This window comes from Balaenoptera ricei, chromosome 3 (assembly GCF_028023285.1).
Source record: "Balaenoptera ricei isolate mBalRic1 chromosome 3, mBalRic1.hap2, whole genome shotgun sequence".
NCBI classification, from domain to species: domain Eukaryota; kingdom Metazoa; phylum Chordata; class Mammalia; order Artiodactyla; family Balaenopteridae; genus Balaenoptera; species Balaenoptera ricei.
The window spans coordinates 106,452,402-106,471,204 of NC_082641.1; the positions used below are offsets into that span (position 1 = coordinate 106,452,402).

The following is an 18,803-nucleotide window of genomic DNA, read 5'->3' on the forward strand; positions in this document are numbered from 1 at the left end:
GAAAATGTGCTTGTGGAACTGAATTTTTCTTTCCCATCATTTATCAGTAAGAGGAAAGTGCAAGTATTTCAGAATAACAGTATAATTCCCTATGACTGGTTTACAGGCGATGTTGAACTATTTTGATACTCAAATGGATTGTGGAAAATACTTTAGATAGCTGATATTTTCAATTTTAAAGGTAGGCTTGTATATCGAAGTTGCTACTGTGCTTCATCTATAACAGACCTGCTTCTCTCTTCTGCCCCCAGAGAATGGCCAGCGTACATGTTAGAACTGGATGGAAGTTCCTGCAAAAGGAAAAGATGCCTCCTGCTTCTCACCACGCTTCAGAGCCTTCACTCCTCAACTTCCAATGGCTGACTTCTGACTCCGCAGGTGAAGACTCAAGGCAAATAGTAATGTAGAGTTACCCTATTCCGTCTGTCTTTGAGCGAAGCAGTCTAAAAGGCAACACTGCAAAATATTTTTCTGAAAAACATGCGAGAAAACTCAAGAAATCTCTCTCATCCTTCAGATGGAAATTTCCCTCTAATTTTCCTCCTGAAGTGCTGGTGGAACCATTCCGCCTTGCAGAGGTGGAGTGAAGGGCTTGTACTCCCTTCAGTATCCTGATGGAGGTAAGTGTTCTGGTAAGCTCTTCCAAGCATGGGAAGACAGTGGTGATTTTTTCTTGTGAGCACATGATAGATGGAGAATCATAGAATTTTAGGTCTAGTTATACCCTTCTTGATTTAACAGCTGGGGAGCCTGGGACACCAGAGCTTAGGATGACTTGGTCTCACAGACAGTGTAAGAATGCAGATATCCTTGCACTACTTTGTATCCCCCAGGTCACAACTCAAAGGACCCAGGAGTCTAAGGTAACTCTTAATTCCTCTTTTCTCAGTAATAGATTATACTGTTCTGAGTGTAATCAGTAGTAGATTATACTGTTCTGAGTGTAATGAGTAGTAGATTATACTGTTCGTGTGTTATCATATCCAAAACTGTAGAAGAGTCCCTCCAAACTACAGCTAGTTTGCATTCTGGTTAGAATATATAGCCTGAGACTCAAAACCATTCTCCCTGAAATAAAGGAACTCAATATTCTTCGAGTAGCAAAACATTGATTGCCTTATTTATTGATACTTCCTACAGTAAAACATCATAGACATGGAGCATGGAGCTCTCGTTTGGTTCCAAGCTAATTAGAGTACAGTTTTGAGAAATGATTTTATAATATAAAACATGAACATAAAAAATATTGATGAAAATTTCTTCTTTAAATCAAGTTGTAATAATTTACGTGGAATTGTAAGTCAGACAATCTATTCCCCCAACCAACCCCAGACCCAGTTCTATGCTCAGTTTGGAGCCACCTATAATGTAATATTTTAACTCAAGAGCAAATTTAACTGTCTAAATGTAAGAGGTGGAGGTAGGTAGCAAAGGACCAAGAGAACTCAGCTGCCCACTAGTTGGGTTAGTCATCTTGCTACATACATGGTGGTCACTTCAAGACCCGTATTAACCTCAAAACTCAAAATCCATGCAAGAAGGTGAATGGGTCAGTCCCCATTAAGAACATGGACTTCAGGTATGAGAGTGGGTTTTCCTTTCCCTTCCTTCCTCCCTCCCTCGTTCCCTCCCTTCCCCTTCTTTCTTTTCTTTTCTTTCTTTCTTTTTTTTTTTTTGTTGTTCTGAAGAGATTTTTTGCCTCTGCACTCAGGAAGGCCTCAGGCTTATGTTCTCTTCAGAGGACAGCAAAGTAGCAAAATCCATTAAATGATGTTTATGCCTTGAGGAGTCTAGTCTAAATGGTCATTTCTACCTTATTAGAAATGGTGCCACCCATTTAAAATTCTGATTCTATATGGATCTAGGAGAGGGGTTGGCCAAGGTCATGGTGGTTACAAGAAGGATTTCAGAGGTTCTGTCCAACTGGAAAAAAGCAGTAGAACAATAAAAGATGGCACAGGAGAACAAGGAAGACAAATACGAATAGTCTCTGATTAACAAAAAATTATTTTTGAAACATTGCAAGTAGGTCAGAATGATGAAAAAGAGGCACCTAAATAACTTTCCCCGTAGGATCTCAAACCCAAGAAATGGTTGGCTGCCTTATTGCAGAGATCCAGCTTGCTGTCTCCCTCCCAACCGTCCACCCCTCAGACTCACCAAGGCCATGCTCTGTCTTTCTATTTGCAGGAACGAGATGTTCCTGCAGACCAGAGGGGCAATGCTCAAAATTCAGGTTGGATGCAGTCTCCTGCAGTGTCCACATCCACCTTTCCTGCCCACTAAGAAATGAATGTCACTGTTTCTCCAAAGGCCTCTATCAAACTCTGAGTTATTTTAAGACACTGCCATGTCTATTTATCTTAGGCCCTGCATAAAAGTGAGAGGTGGGCAAAAATATTTTAAATGTGATCTTTGTGCTCCTGAGCAAATCACTTCACCTCCCCAAACTCTGTCTATGTAGATATAAAATTGGAGTAATAATGATACTTTGTATCCTGGGATGGCATGGTACCTGTGAGGTACCAGGTATGATACCTCAAACATTAGGCTGGAGCCACGGTGTGGGAGTGGGTCTGGAAACGTCAGACTGTGACAACCCATTATGAAAGAGCCGAAGGTTCTGGGATTGCATCAGAAAGGCAACATGCTCAATAGACTGCCTTATTGTGCTGAGCTAGAAAGGAAATGATACATTTGACTCCAACTTGTTTGATGATAACATTGATATCTTTGCTGACCTAACTGTAAAACGAAAAGAAAAGTCCAAAAAGAAAGTGGAAGTTAAGTCTATATTTGACGATGATATGGATGATATCTTCTCCTCTGGTATCGAGGCTAAGACAACCAAACCAAAAAGTCAATCTTCACAGACAGTGCCTGAATCAAGATCTGAACAGAAGGTGTCCAACATATTTGATGATCCCTTGAACGCCTTTGGAGGCCAGTAGAGTGTACAGGGTATCCTTCAGCTACATCCTTGAGTTAATGATGCTGTCTTCTGCATCCAGAAGAGGACCCAACAGATCAGAGGCTAAAGAAACCAAATGAACCCAGGCATCAAAATCCAAACGGAGACTAGAAGCAAAGGGGAGGCAAGGAGGTTTAAGCAGGAGATTTGACCTAGATGAGGTGGAGCTGGAGCTGGATGGGAGACAGTTTGGTGCAGGTTGAAGCTCAAGGATGCTGAGATGCCAAAGAAAGGTTATTGAGGGGGCATAATCTATGAGGAGTAGCTTTGTAAAGGGCAGAATTCTAGTTAATGAGTTAACTTAGTCTACCTAGTCTAGTAATGGTGGACTATGCCACTGTTTGACAATGTTCTGTGTTCCTACCTAGGGAAGGATTATACTATTCAGCCTATTAAATTCAGATGTGGCCTTGAGATTTGCTTTTTCCGATGCAATTTAAGCCACTTGGCAGAGGTCTTAAGAACAAGAACATGTTTGCCATGCTCTCTTTTCCCTCTACCTCCACATCTGGTAGAGGCTGGCCCCTCTGTCTGAGTCTTGGGACGAGGATAATGATGACATCAGGGCAGAGTGCCCAAATGACCCTTAATAAACATGTAGCAAGAAATAAAATTTTTGTTATTTGTTGCCACTGAAAAAATTTTTTTTTTAAATCACAGCGTTATCTAGCTGCTCTTGACTGATACAAATGAAGATTACTGGTTGGAAGCCAGTAATTAATGTCATGCCTGGTTAGACTTATTTTAATATGACAGGCAAAGTAGGACAATGATGTTGCAAGAGAAGACAACTAGGAACAAATACAACTACAATGTTTATTTAGGACGATTTGTAACAAAGAGTGAAGTCTGTGGATAAATTATTACCTCCGCTAATAGTATAGCCAGTCAAGTGAAAAATACATTAATAGGAGATCCAGCCTTCTTTATTCTCAAGTATCTAAGTATTCAGGCTAATCAGAAAGCCTGAACAATTTCACACACACACACACTACTTTCACCGGATAAAAACATGTAAAAGTGTTCAAGTCCTGCCACTATAAGAGTCCAAAGTCAAAGAAGACCAAAGGTACAAATTTGCTGAGTTATATTCTTGTGATTGTGTTGTTATTCTAATTATCATCATCATCATCATTATTTTACTGTTGCTGTTGTGGTGTTAGATATTAAGAAGATATAAAAAGAGTAGTTGTTGACAGGAGTTGAAAAAATAAGTTCCATTATTCTTCTGTGCCATATTTAGTTCTCTGAGCCAGGTAGCCTTTGAATGGACAATAATTGAAGGAAGAAATGTAATTTATTATTTTAGATAAATAGGGGGCCTAGGAATAGGGAAGTGGTTTTGTAGTGATGGGAACTACAGAATGAGAGAGGTTTAAGAAAAAGATGCAAGGAACTGTAATCAGGTGGCCAGACAAGGCATGGACTCCAACCTAGAGGGAAATCAAGACAGAGCCCCAGGAGCCAGTGAGAGCTCGTCTCAGATCACAGAGGCTAATCCTTAAGGTAGGACCAGGGAAGGGGTCTCTGTTAATGATGAATGTCCCATTCTGCCATCCTGACTAGGCCTATGAACGTGGGCATGTGCAGGGAATGATGGAGAGATTTTTCTGCATCCTTTTCGCATTTGCAAACACAGCTTTGCTTGGCTTACACGTTAGTAATCCATAGTCCACTGAATACTGTATTGGTATTTGACCCAAGCCCCAAACTATATTCGTGATATGCAACACCAATTATGGGGTTACTGGGAACACTAAATGTTCATTTTTCTCAACTGATGCCACATCTACTTTTGAATTAAGAAAAATGTTGAGAAGAAAAACAAGGGCCTTTTCTGAAACTAACACTGAAGGGCATTCTCATGAGGACAAAAGCAAATGGAAGTGAGACTTGGCTGATAATCTGCTCTGTCTCGGGTTATTTTAAGGTGCTATCCTTGAGCATTTCAAATGAAGAGTTGACTTTTTCACAAGCTCTTTGAAAATTGTTACTGAACTCTATTCAGTCCCTATTAATTTTCCATGTAGCATTTTCACCTCTGTGGTAGTAATCTACACGGAACATATTGAAGTATCAATATATGCTATGCATTTGTTTATGTACAATTGCTACAAAATGAAGTTTATAAAAACCTAGATTTTTCTTTTTAGATTAAATATGCTATCTAGTGCTTCAGCCACACAACCCTTCTAAAATGATTTTATCCTTCAAAACTTGAAAACAAGTATATCTAGCCTTTCCTAGCAATGAGAAAATTCATTGAATACATAATAAAAAATTTTTTAAAAAGTCTGCTACCACTAATGACATATAATCTACTTCACAGCTTTCTTCAAACGCTTCTGAAATTTAAGGGGATATAAATATATATACATAAATAAATGAACAAATAATTAAATAGAAGTTAGCAATATAAATGGATAAACAGATAACGTATAAAATAGACACTGTCTGCATGTTATGGGAAAACTAGGGCGATAGTTTAGATTCCACGGCACTGTGTGTGATTACAAGAAATCAGATTTTAAGTGCACACAAGATGTTTGAGGAGGATGGAGAAGGATCAGCTTTACTTATACGCAGAATGGACCACAGCCCTTGAGGGGAGATTCTGGGTGTGTGAGGAAGCCTCTGTTCTCAAAGAATTATCCCCCCATTTGCTGCTGGTACTTAGAATAACACTGTAAAGAGACTCATTGGGTTTCAGGCAAGATTTTTATTCATTTTTTTAATGTTTTGCTCATACTACACTGACCGTCTTTGCAAAGAGAAATTGCACATAGTTAAAACAACATGCACATGGTTAAACAGTCAAATTGCTTAGAAAGGCTTATGCTGAAAAGTAGCTACTCTGTGCACTGCTCATCTCTTAGGTCTAACCCCAGGGAGAAGGAAATTTTAACAGTTGCCCTTTTTAGTTCTCTTGATTTTTTAAATTAAATAATCGACCTCACTCTTGTCTATTTGGTCAATGTTGACATCCTCTATTCTGTTCCTGCTGTCATAAGTGATGATTTCCCTCAGTCCCCACCACCACCCATCTTGATAGCTACATCAGGATTCCTGGCCCACTAGTTAGTTACCTCTACAACCTGGGAGGGCAGAGGGGTCACTCATTTGTCCCCAGGCCTTCCACTTCTTCTTATTTTTAGCCCCTCTTCTCTTCCTGACCTTAGTCTTCCCTGCTGCACGGTCACCTCCTACGCAGCTGCAGCCTCCGGTGCATGTTTTCTAAGCTTGGCGTCACCAGCCAGCACTCCTCCATCCACTCTCCTCTCCCAGAAATAGACCAGGCTTTACTCTGCCTCTTGCTCTGCCCTGTTGTCTTTACCACTATGGGCTTTTATTATGGTCGTGTTTACTACCACTTTAACAGGAGGTAAGAAGGGGAGGAAGGAGGGAAGGAAGAAAGAGGAGATGCATGTATTTTGAATGGGCATTTCAGCCAGGGGTTCTCAGAGCAGGATATATGCATTTTTCTAATGATGGGTCCATGCATTCAATCCGTTTTTTCAAAGAGGTCTGTGATACCCCAAATTTTAAGCTTAAGGTTCTTTCCTCACGGAGTTAAAATGCCTAACATGGCCAAATATTCAAGGAGAGGAAAAAAACATTGAACTATGTTACTTTCAAAGTGTAGACTTCATACGCACTACATCATTAATCATATTGGTTTCTTATTCAAAATACAGATTCTTGGCCTTACTGAATTAAATAATCTGGACGCGGGCCCCTCAAATCTGCATGCTTAACAAGCTTGTAATGTAATTTAATATTAATACTAATTTATTTTATTTATAAGTGAATTGATGTAATTTAATATTAATAACAGAAACAGATGATTTATAACATTTATGTACTTGCTATACATAAACATTTAATATGTATTATTTAAAGGCAAAATTATAGATGGTAGGCCTCTTATCAAGGTTTGGAATGTAGAATTGAAAGAGAAACGTGTACCTTCATTATGTGCCTTTTAACATAATATGCTATATGACTGGAACTTTTGATTGATCTCATTGAAATATTTGTAAACTTAAATATTTTTTCAAGCAGCAGCTGATTACATACATAATCTATCAAATGCTGAGGCAGCTGAAATTTGCAGTCAGTAATCACACACCATAACTTCTGCTTATTACCACTTTCTCAGCCTCCTTTCATAATTTCTACAAGTTTATAGATATCAGAAATTGAGATTGGTTTTTCATAATTTTTCAACACGAATTTTTAAACTACTTCATATGATTTTTTTCTCCTCTGTTTTCAAATTAACTTTACAGTGGCAAGATTTTTAGTTCCAGAATTTTGTCAGGTATAAAAGTCAGGCTAAAAGGTCAGTAATTCTCAGGTACTTTCTATTTCATTTTCTAAATCATCTTAATGTTCTAAGTTGCTTAATCCTCAAATTGTCCATGCAGCTTCTCTTCTAAAATGCAGCCGTTGAACAGAAGGAAAGAACAATGCCAAATGACAGCATAAAGATTCAGAGGGATGGTTTGTATAAAACTCTAATTGGCACTTTATATGACATTCTAAAGGCATTAAGTATTTCACAGTCATCAAGAAAATTGTTATTATTGCACAAGTCATTTTAAAAGAATAAATTTACCCACCAGGCTATTAACTCCTCAGTGTGAGTTTCCTTTGAACAGTGAATAATCCATAGTGATGTTCTTACACTTTCATACTGTAATTAGAATAACTTAAATTTTACAAATATTGTCTCTAAATAAAATTAATACGATGTATCTTGTGAAGTTGTTCCTTTTTAGGGTTGGACATCAGCTTTTTCATGAGCATGATGTATTTCCTTCCCATATGCTTTATTATTTTTGAGTTAGAAAGGAATAAATAAACAAATGATAATTTTTTGGGCAATCTGTAATCCTGACAAGTATAAAGTTCTGTCAGTGTTTTCCTTCTTTCAAAGCTAATTCCACTGAGTCACGCATTGTTTGTCTCCCATTTTCATTTAGAATACCTCTCTGTTCCAGCTTCATTGGCTAATTGAGTATTCACCATACCACAGATGCGATGTGTACAGAAATGCATTCAAGAAAAGATTAAACCAGGAGGCTGCCAATTTGCAGTTGGACTTTAACCTGCTTGCTTTTAATAATGCTTGAATATAGATCCTAATTTATAGGCTTGGTGTGAATAGTATTAAACCTTCCTGACTATTCCCTTGCACTTTGAATGTTCACTGACCTGTGAAGATAGCCAAGTGGATAAACTTATACTTAGACCCAGCAAATCAGAGGGCTATTAGAAATTGAGCTAATCTCGATTTTTCTTTTTAACTTCATGTTACATATGTATTGATTTTTTTTTTAAACTAAGAAGACCTAAAAATACAAATGACACACTTAAACTGACTTTCAATTCTTTTTTAATGAATTGACAGTGATGGAGTCATTAATGTATATCCTAGTCTACCTGTTTTACATCCTCAATTTCACATTTTCTGGTAGTCACATGAGTTACACTTGGCTTGAACCTCGGAAGGCAAAAGAGAGCCTCTGAAGGCAGAAGGCACCAAAGAAGAGGGGCTCTAAGGGCTGAGATGTCAGTTCCTGCCACTCCATCCATCTTGCTCTGTGTATTCTTTTATCTGGACCTTCCTTGAAGAGCGTGGTCAGCCATGTCCAATGTTGCCACAGAGAACAAGGAAGATTAATGCTAAAGGTTTTTTTGGTTTTGGTTTCTGTTTTTTTGCTTGAGGCAATTAGAAGCCACAGATAACCTTGTGAAATCAGGTCCTGTAGAGAGGTAAGGACATAACTCAGATGCCTGCTGGGTGAGTAGTGAAGGGGAGGTAAGGAAGTGGGAAATAGTGGTGGAGGTGGGCTCATCTGTCAGGAAGCTTAGCAACCACTGCTAGAAAGTGAGCTCCTGGGGCCCCTTACCAGGGAACCTCCTAGAGTTGTGCAGTGCACAGTCTGAACCAAGTCAAGCAGGGACCTACTATCCATAGCTTTTATTCTTTGCAACACTGAACACAGAACATAACTGACCCTTAATGAATGAACTTAATGAATGTTCCTTGAATGACATCAAAGAAAAATGTACCCAAAGGAAGGAAGAAAAGATTTTTTACCAAGAATCTAGTGATGAAAATGAAAAGAAAATCATGTTTCTGTTTTGAAGATTATACCAAGAATCAATTCAATTTTATTTTGAGAATTAGGCAGAGTCAGAAAGAAACATAATGATAGTAATAATAGCACAGCCTTGTGTTGGCATAAAGCTTGACCGCTCATGAACCTTTTTTTTTCATATTCGCTGTTGATTTCTTTATGAAAAAGTGCAGCATAGGATATTTAGGAAAGAACTGTAACCTAAAGAACATTAAAAGGGAAACAAAAGGTAGGAAAAGAGAAGGTAGGGAAAGTTCTTAAAAGAGATTTCCAACAATATTAACTCACGGTGTTGTGCAGTAAAAAGAAATACTGAATTGACACCAAAGAATAACCCTGGGATCAGAATGGATCAGAGAAGCATAGCATATATAACCTATGAAATCATCCTATTTCATCACAATTTCATATTAGTCTGAAACATGAAACAGCTCTGTGTAGCCTCCTACGCTCCCCGTTTAAAGCTGGGCAAGAAAGCAGAAATTTGTGGAGGAATTCAGAGAAGAGCTATAAAGATTATTAATGGCTAATGGACTAGGACCTACTATGAAATGTTCAAAGAAATAAACTTTTTGTAAATCTTTATTCATTGCTTCAGAATTCATGATGAATGGAGTAGTGTAACTGCATGGGAAGAGGGGCTGATACCAATCATTCCAATGATGATTATCCTATAAAAGAAATATCCAAACTTGACTGGAAGATCTTTGTAGCAACAGATCTTCATCAAATGTTCTTTGGTTTACCTAGTTCAGCTTCCTTGGGGAAGCGCATTCTAACAGACTCTTGTGGTGGTTAACGATTGCAGCGGGGACAGAATAAAAAGAAAGGGGCCGACTCATCTAGACTAAGTAAGCAACGGAGGAGTTAGTTTAAACAGAGGTTGTCAGAGGGGGTTTTGGAATCTACTTCTCTGGAGAGTTTTAAAAATAGGGCAGGCACTCATCTCCCTGGGATGGCCTCAGCCTGCAGAGTAGCTAGAGGACAGCTACAGCCCTCCTGTGGTCCCTGCCACCTCTACCCACAGTGAGGCGACAGCAATATCTGTGGGGGCCTCCGGGCAAGGGAACCCGCAGTAATCCAGGCTCGTTTCTAACTAGAGTCCTTTCTTACCACATGGAACGACAAGTATATAAGTGAGGGTGAGGTCAGAATGTTCCCCGAACCACACTCTGTTAGCATTACTGAGACAGGGCGTTCTGTCCACCAGCACCGTCGGCTGAAAAGCATGAAGGACACCAGTTTGTATTGAATGGCAGTGCTCTGTTGGATTTCACTTGTTCCACTGTTGTGTGTGTGTGTGTGTGTGTGTGTGAAGATACAGTAAGTTACACTAATTGGAAAGGAATTTCAGTTAAAAATCTGGAAAACATCTGGGGAAAGAACCTTCATGTTTCTCGTGAGGTTAGGTTCTAATGCCAAGCATTTGATTCCGACATTAGATCCTAACATTTAGCGTTTGAATTTCCTTGGGTCTGAGGCTTATCCAGGATTGTTGTCTCTTTGCTAGCAGATGGGGGTTTTCCTCTTAGAAAATGAGCTCCATTCCAGTCCCCTAGGGCTACTGGGTCACGGCCAGCTTCTCACAAGAGCTGAAGAGACAGCAGAGCTGACAGGCACAGGCAGAGTTAGCTTTAAATACAATGCACCCCATCATTTGGTGGGTGGGTATTATTGCTAACTGTGCTTCCCCTTAAACAAAGAAAGTGGTGAGTTGCCAAAAAAAACAAGGATGTTCCATCTTAAGGATTAGGCTGAATTCTTTCCAGAGAAGCACTTTTTTTTTTTTTTTTTTTTAAGATGAATTTTATCCTAAAATATTTTCCAAATTTATTTAGGCACTCTATCCAAGGAAAATAAGTATTGTGCCATGTAACTAGAATCTTTAGAATCAGTGCAACTTTCTCTTAACAAAGGTCTATCTTTATTCATCAAGTGGTCTCTGATGGCCTGTGTGGGGTGAGGTAACTGCCAAGGTCACAGTTATGCAGGCTGGCCAAAGGACACACTGGATCTGGCAACCGACTGCCTAGTCAATTTACAAGCAGGTGGTAAAAATAGGATTTTGTTGTTTTTTAATTGTTCTTTCCTCAGTGCCCCTCATAACTGCTGCTTTTCTGAAAGGGCAATTTTGTTTTCTTTAGAAAATGGGAGTCTTCCCTTCATCTCCCAAATGCTAAGTTGATGCCCTTCCCTAGAAGTCTTGCCATTAATTAAGTTGGCCTGAAGGTCATAAACCATGATCAATATGGAGGCTGGTGGCTGCAAGGTGCTAATTAACATCCCCAGAGAGGAACAGTGTCAACAATCAATAGAGAACTGCAGAGCACTGGTAGACTGATGGCTTTGATTTTGAAAAGGTATGAGAATGCCCTGTGATGTTTTCCCCCATACTCCTTTTGAATGTTAATGCTTTGCTGAAGATGATTTCAGACACACTGTTGGGATACTGCCTCCTACTCACTGAAGCAGAATCCTCTGAAGAGTTGCTGAGGCAGAACCGAAATCATGGCTCGCCTCAGAGAAGCAGCTGTATTGGCCGCTAATGATGCCTCACGCAGAAAGAGGATGCTTCTTTAACTCGGGGTGTTAATGGGAAGTTTCTAAGCCTGAAAACAACAGCTTTAGCTCTGGGGTGTGCCATCAGCTGCTTGCAGCTTACCACTGTCTACTGCTTTAGCACAGCTTGGTCGGGAAGAATGGAAACTAAAGAGGCTTGTAACTACCTGTAACTGTTCCACCAGGAAATGGATCAAGTGTTTGTTCAGCCAGATCCAGGTATTTGACCAAAATCTGTATCTCTGATGGGCTAATTAAATGCTTTTCTCTAACTTTAAATATATGCATGAGCCATGATCGCATGGATGCCTTTTGGATCCAAGTTCTGAATTTAGATCTAGCTGTCAGATAAAGTCTAATTAAATAGTTGCTAGGTAAAGTTAATGCGAGCCGGTGAAATGTAATGATGCCTTTATTTTTAAAGCATGCTGAAGTTTATAATGCTACAGATACCGGATAAAGTGTAGTAAAACAGGCTTTTTTTCTTTGCTAAGCTGCAGTAAATTATTCTTGAAAGCTCTTTGCCCATTACAATGTATTTTTTTCTGTTCACCTAAAACATCCAACCTTCCAAAATGTAACAGGGATGTTCTAATTTGTTTACGAAGGATCACAACCCAACATAATGATAGTGCTGACCGTCCCTGGTGTCCGTGGGTGATGAGCAGTGTGCAGCCCTAGCCTTCTGAGGTATCAGCAAGCACTCTCTCTCACTAGGAAACACACAAGGAAAGGGAAAGAAAACTGAGTAGAACGGTAAGGTTTATTGTTTGAAGTTAAAAGTTCCGTTTGCTAGTGGTGCCTTTTGATACCCCCATTTACTGACTGGGCACCTGCAGGGTATTTTTCTGTTGCCCTCAGCAAGGCTGCAACTTTGCCCTGCAGTGCCTTTAAAACCCTTTAAGCAGATGTTAGGAGGAAGATGAAGATAGGGAAGAAGGTTAGGGCTAACTGAGGTTAGGGCTCAGGCTGAAGACAAAGGTCTCCTGCTGACCAGCATGGTGAACCAGGTACAACAGGGTTCACTCCCAAACCCAAGCAGACGTGTCTGCAGGCTGACTTTGCAGGGATGGGCAGAGGAAACAGACTTCCTGGTGCAGTAGTGGGGGCTGGCAGCAGTTCTGAAACTGCCTGTTGACATTTGTAGCTGACCACATTCGCTTGTCTTTAAAATCATTATTTATGGACTTTCTACTAGCCTTGGTCTATTTTTTAAGTGTTCAAAATAATTTTACTCTTAACCATTCTGTGAATTCGGAAGCATCAGGGCTATTGTATTTGAACAGGAGTGCTGTATTTGGAAAAGAGGAATATGGAAGTAGCCATGTATTTATGTGAGCTGAGAAAATGGGGGTGGGGGGAGTCGTGGTTAAAATGCAGGAAGTACTTAGAAAGAGCCAGGAAATCTTTACCTGAAGGTCTTGGCTGGCCACCAAGAGGGCCATGAATTCTTTGAATTTATAGGAAATATTTTGCACCTTCGCATATATATCCTGGAATGCAAGTTGCTGTTCACTGGATTCATCCACAGAATTTCCAAAAGAGATGAGGTGGCTTTGGTGGAGGGCTCACAATTGTGGGAGGAGATGTATAATAGGGTTGATGGGACGCTTACACGTCTGGGGTGGTTGGGTGGGATGGAGGGGGGGGAGTACCTCCAGACACTCCAGCTATACAAACAGCCATGCAGCTGAGGCTTTCTTTAGCTCAAAAAGTCCACAGTGATTCTATTCTGCCTCAGTCTCAGGATATGTATTACTTCAGTCATTAAAAGCCAGGTTAACATTTCAACAGCCAGTTTCAGAACTGTTGCAGGATAGTGCAGCACTTTGAGGAAGTTTGTCCCTGCCAGTCGTTGCAAATTCAGTCCTGCTTACCTAGCCAATTCCCTTCCTTTTACAGTCTACAGATGGGTCTCACCACGCTGCCAGATAAATATAAACAAGGTACACAGGATGTCTTTGTGGGACAAAGTATCCTGTCCGTCATGTGTGAGTGTACACTGGACAAGCCTGTGAGTGTTCTTGCTCAATGGACGAACTACTTTTTACAGCTACTTTTGAAAATATGTCAAGTCATATAACTAGGTTTGTGGCCTAGAAGTTTTAAAAATTAGGTACAGCAATTATGTGGTTTCGGAGTACTTAAAATACAGACTGCGTTGTTTCACTGTACCCTGCATGCCATTAACAGCTGAGGGATGACGACTTTCTACTGATTCCAACATTCTTTTGGGGGCCGCTACTCTTTTGAATTTTATGATTTGGGGTGGTTTACTTACAATCTCCATTCCTGCCTGGAAAATTAGAAATAAATCTCATTTTGCACAAAAATCAGTAAAAGAGAAAACAGTCGCTCATCATCACCTATTTCTTGAACACTCACTACGTGCCAAGCAGGACTGCACACGTACTGCATATACTGCAGCTGTTATTGCAATTCATTGCGGGAGGGAGGGCGCCTGAGTTGAGGACCACAGAAGGGAGATGGTGAAATCAAATGCCTGTGTGTGGTTTCCCAGGACAAGGGGGCAAATGCACTGAACTGATTTTGTTGCTGCCACTTGAAAAATAAGACAAGAAACACGTCATTGCTTTAAGATAAATTTTCTCCAGATAAAATATTTTTTCTTACCGTGAAATTGTAAAATAAGATGCTAATGAGATGAAAAGTCTGAAGGACCCAAGCTTGAGATGGGTACGTGTTGACATTGATAGTTTCCATGTAAGACAATGGGATTTAGGATATTTTAAATGACTACCCTTCCCCACCAAAAAAACAATATAGGTAAGAAAGGATTGACCCCTTAAACATAGGGAGAGTGCTTAATTCCAGCTGATTTCTATATTTTGGACCCATCAGCACTGAGGCCAAAGAGAATTAAAAAAACCAAACAACTGCTTCTTAAATCATGAGCTTTATGACTATTAAAGTGTCATTGTGACCCAGACTATTTGTGATTCTTTGAAACAAGATCTATTTCAAACACAGTGGTCTGACATCCCAGTTAGGCTGGATGACATGTGCTTTTTTTCCCCTTCTCTGTATCAGCCAGAACCTCCAAGTTTGAATTCAGTTCCCTGGACTCTAAGGGGCCAGAGATTTGCTTCAACCTCTATTTAGAGAGCCAGTGACCCCAGAGCAGCAAGGAATTCCTCAAGGACCTTGTTGTTTAATAAGGGGAAGGTGACGAACACCGTGGAGACACATCCTGTAATAGGTGCTGCTGCAGGATGCAGGTGAAATGCTGCTGGGGACAGAGCAGGAAGCCCTGGTGCCTTGGGCGAAGGGAGAGACTGAGGCTCCACCAAGAAAGGTGGGATTTGGTGTGGACCCCAAGGGAGGGGGAGAAAGCCAAAGGTGGGAATAGGGCGAGGAGGAGAGCATCAGGCAGAGAGCATCATGACTCAAAGCTCAGAGGTGGGAAACCTGGAGGTGTTCAAAGAATAGCAGGTGTCAGGTGGAGCTGCAGAGCAGAGTCAGGACGCTCTCCTTAGGTGTCTGCAGATCAATTACGTGTAAGTTTGTTTTTGTCCACTGGTCATTTTACTCAAAACCAAATGTGATTTGATCTTTGTTGCTTTTTGAACTTATTTTGAAAATATAGTAATACCTTAGAAAAATTCCACTGTCAGAGTATATGATCTAATTTGTGGTCCAGAAAAAACAAGGGCATTGGGTCCATAAGCGGGTTAATGGGTGGGTTAGGGTCTTGGACATGGGAGCACATGGGTTTTCTGAGGGGAGGAGTGGTAAGACTTGAGCTTAGAATGATGAATCATGATGCAGTATAGAGGAAGTATGGGGAAAGAAAGAGAGGGCTTCTTTGCAAATTAACTAAAGTGAGTGGCCGATAGTGAGAGGACCGTGGCTGGGATTGACTGCTCACATGGGGCTTCGTGACTGATTCAGGGTGTAAACACTTTGTGCACATCAGAGTTCAAGGAGCTTGGTTTGAGAGAAGGGATGTATTATATGACTTTTGAAAATGGCATCTTTTAACTAAGGTTCCCTTAGTCCATATTAAAATTAGACTTTATTTCCTGAGCACACACAAATGGACCCAGCAAAGGGAAGACAGGTGTGCTGCGTGATGGGGGAAGCCAGTCAGGATTAAAATACTGTCACGAGTAACTCTGGTCCTTCTTATACTTAAAATAACTGCCTTTTATTTTTATTAACACTGATGATGGTTGTGTCAAAATCTTTTGAAATAATTTACTCGCCCAAATTCCACTGTTCATCTAAAAGAAACATTTCATTTTTTAGGTAAAAGCAATCGTGAACATTTCCTAAGAATCATTTCTACCAAAAAGGGACATTTTACTCTAAGACAGACATTTACAAAATTCAGAGGTCTTTGAATATTTTTGTACTGTGGTGGCCAAGTGATTACACGTATTTCTCTTTCTGCATCTTATTATACTGATGCTTCCTTTAACTTAAACATGCTGTTGAGCTTTCCAAATTTGTAAATTATTGATTAGCTGATTGCAGGTTTCAAATCAAGCAGGCTTTTCTAGAGATTTCGATCAGTCCCAGGCAAAATTGTGAAATAGTTGGCATTTCTTTCTGGATCTCTGGATCTCCATCTCCCTTTATAACCATCTCCTGCTCTTTTCATCTCTACCCAGTCTCCTTCATCCCTCCCCAGGACTCTCCTGCTGGACGATCTGCTCCTAGTACCCACGTCTGCTTCCCACAAGTCCTTTCTAGCAGCCCCTCACTCCCGGCAAGATATTCCTTCAATTTCCTTTCTATCTACCACGTTTCTCCCTCCTTCAAATAGGAACAGTATTCAAAGACAAATCCCTACTAATGTGTTAATGTGTCACTTTCCTTGGTAAAATACTGCAATTTAATAGAGACCTTTGATGATTTGACCAAATGAAGTTATTTTAACAGGAACTTGGGCACCACACAATATGCTGGGAAGGGAGAGGCTTACAGTTTATAAAGATTTGTAGAGTTCTCAAAATGCTTTCATCTCTATTTTCTCCTCACTTTGGTATATCTAAAAGGGGTTGGTGGTGAAAGGGTCAGAGAATAAGAGTATATATTTATATTTTAGCAGGCCTCTCAAAACACGTGATTAGGCTGCAAAGAGGGTTAACCATATCCTTGCACCTGCCTTGTAATCAGCATAGGGTGGTAAAATTGCAAATTAAAACTGAGTTTTAAATCATTCTAGTCGTGGCTTCCCTGTGAAGAAGTGAGACCCCAGACTCATTTATAGGGAGATGTGGCTGATAATGTGAATTGAGATGACTCGGTTATTTACTGGATCTTCTTGGAATGGTTGCCCATCAGTGCAGCCCCCAAATGAATTGTGTACCCGTTCTAAAACCTGAGTTATGGGATAAGCCTAGGAATTATAAGATGTTGAGCTAGGAGAAGAAGACTTGATACTTTGCCTTGTACAGAGGCCGAGGCTGGAGAAGACTGGTCCAGGGTGTCACGACGGCGCTCATTGAGTGGAGACCAGGGGTGGGAAGGGAGGAACTGAACAGGTATTGCTGTACTAGTCCGCCAGCTTATGGCTAGGGAGTCATTAACACAGGCTCACAAGGTTCTGTACCCAGTTCTCCACTGTTTTCATTGAACTTCACAGACTTAGCAATCTTTGTATTGTAAATGTACACAGTTAATGGTCCTCATTTTTCTTCTATTTCCCATTTGGATTAGTAGTGTCTTCATAAAGAACTTCCTGAAAATGCATACCTGTTTCAGCTGTGTTGAGAACAGACAAAGTAAAGGGCTCTGGCTTCATTTGGGCTGGAGGGAAAATGGACATAAAATGGGATTTTAGTAAGTCAGTGGGGATGGAAGGGATCTAAGGGAGGGGTCCTCAATAGGATGTGAAAAGACAAGAGGGAACATGGCAGGCACTGCCTAGGCATCTATTCTTCTATCACTACATGACTTTCTTTTGGCCCAGCCCTTGGAGAAAGTTTAGAGATTCCTTCTTTTCTCTGAAAAATATGATGGTGAGCCTAGAAATAAAGTTGCCCGTCGGTGTTTACTCTTTTTCCTTCCCTTTCTTTACTCTGCAGCTTCTTCAAGGTGCAACCACCATGATCTCAGCAGGCTGATGATGGAAGAGCAGGAACCTGGGAGACCCTGTGCTCTAGCTTCCCTGGACGATGGATGGAGGACCGCCTGTCCCTTCACCCCTAGTGCCCCTTGGGAACGTGTCATCAGATTCTAGCATGTCTCTGGAGCAGAAAACCACATTTGTTTTTGTAATTTTGTTGTTTATTTTCTTGGGCATCCTCATAGTCAGGTGCTTCCGGATTCTTCTGGACCCGTATCGGAGCATGCCAACCTCGACCTGGGCTGACGGACTTGAAGGCTTGGAGAAAGGGCAGTTTGACCATGCCCTTGCTTAACAGGACAGGAGCAGGAACCCATCCTGAGGAGGAGAAATGCTTCATGTCTGGGCGCAGGATTCTCTTTAGTCAACGTTCTCAGCAACTCAAATTTTAACCATATCTGGTTCTAGAACCACAATCCATTTATTCAGTGAACTTTTGAGGATATTGGAAATGGAGGTTTATATTCCTAACCCAAAATAGGAAGGTTTAAATTTCAATATTTACTCAATGAATGAATGTTGAATGTGTGTGATGGTGAAATGAGAACATCTATAGTGACTTTGCCTAAAATGAAGCCCTACAGGACCTGACCAGAGAAAAAGACTAGAAATGATCTGATCTGAATATGATGGCAGGGCCAAAAGAGACTTCCTTGTTCTAATCACGTCTCCCAGTTTGTTTTATTTTCATGGGACTCTGGGTCCTGGCAGAGAATGAGGAAGAAGTTGCTGAGTGGACCCAAAGCAGGTACTTGTTTTCTCCTAAAGCAAAGAGCACTGGAAGGCAATAGGAATGCTTAGAAGAGGTGGTTGATCCCTGGAAAATATGGGTGAGGATGATGTCATTTTACTTTTCAAATAAAATTGAATTCAAAGGCTTATGGAGGTTTTAAAACTATTTACCAGGCCAAGTACATTCTAGGTATTCATATTAATAACATGCGTAGAGGTAGCTATACATAACCTGAATTTACTTTCTTTGCACAATTGGTTGAAATAATAGGTTGCAAGTACTACTTCAACTTTTCTTTTA

At 40.4% G+C, this 18,803-nt stretch overlaps 1 protein-coding gene across 1 annotated transcript; it reads left to right on the plus strand.

Moving 5' to 3' along the window:
* Nucleotides 1–556: 556 nt before the first annotated feature.
* CTXN3 (cortexin 3) lies at nt 557–18,065 on the plus strand. Its single transcript, XM_059919445.1, has 2 exons — nt 557–620; nt 17,730–18,065. Exon 2 carries the CDS (start codon nt 17,820–17,822, stop codon nt 18,063–18,065), a length of 246 nt encoding a protein of 81 aa, XP_059775428.1. The 5' UTR covers nt 557–620; nt 17,730–17,819.
* The last annotated feature ends 738 nt before the right edge of the window (nt 18,066–18,803 follow it).

What these genes read in the sequence shown, in the direction of transcription:
- CTXN3 (XM_059919445.1), top strand. Translation starts at nt 17,820, where the DNA reads ATGGATGGAGGACCGCCTGTCCCTTCACCCCTAGTGCCCCTTGGGAAC.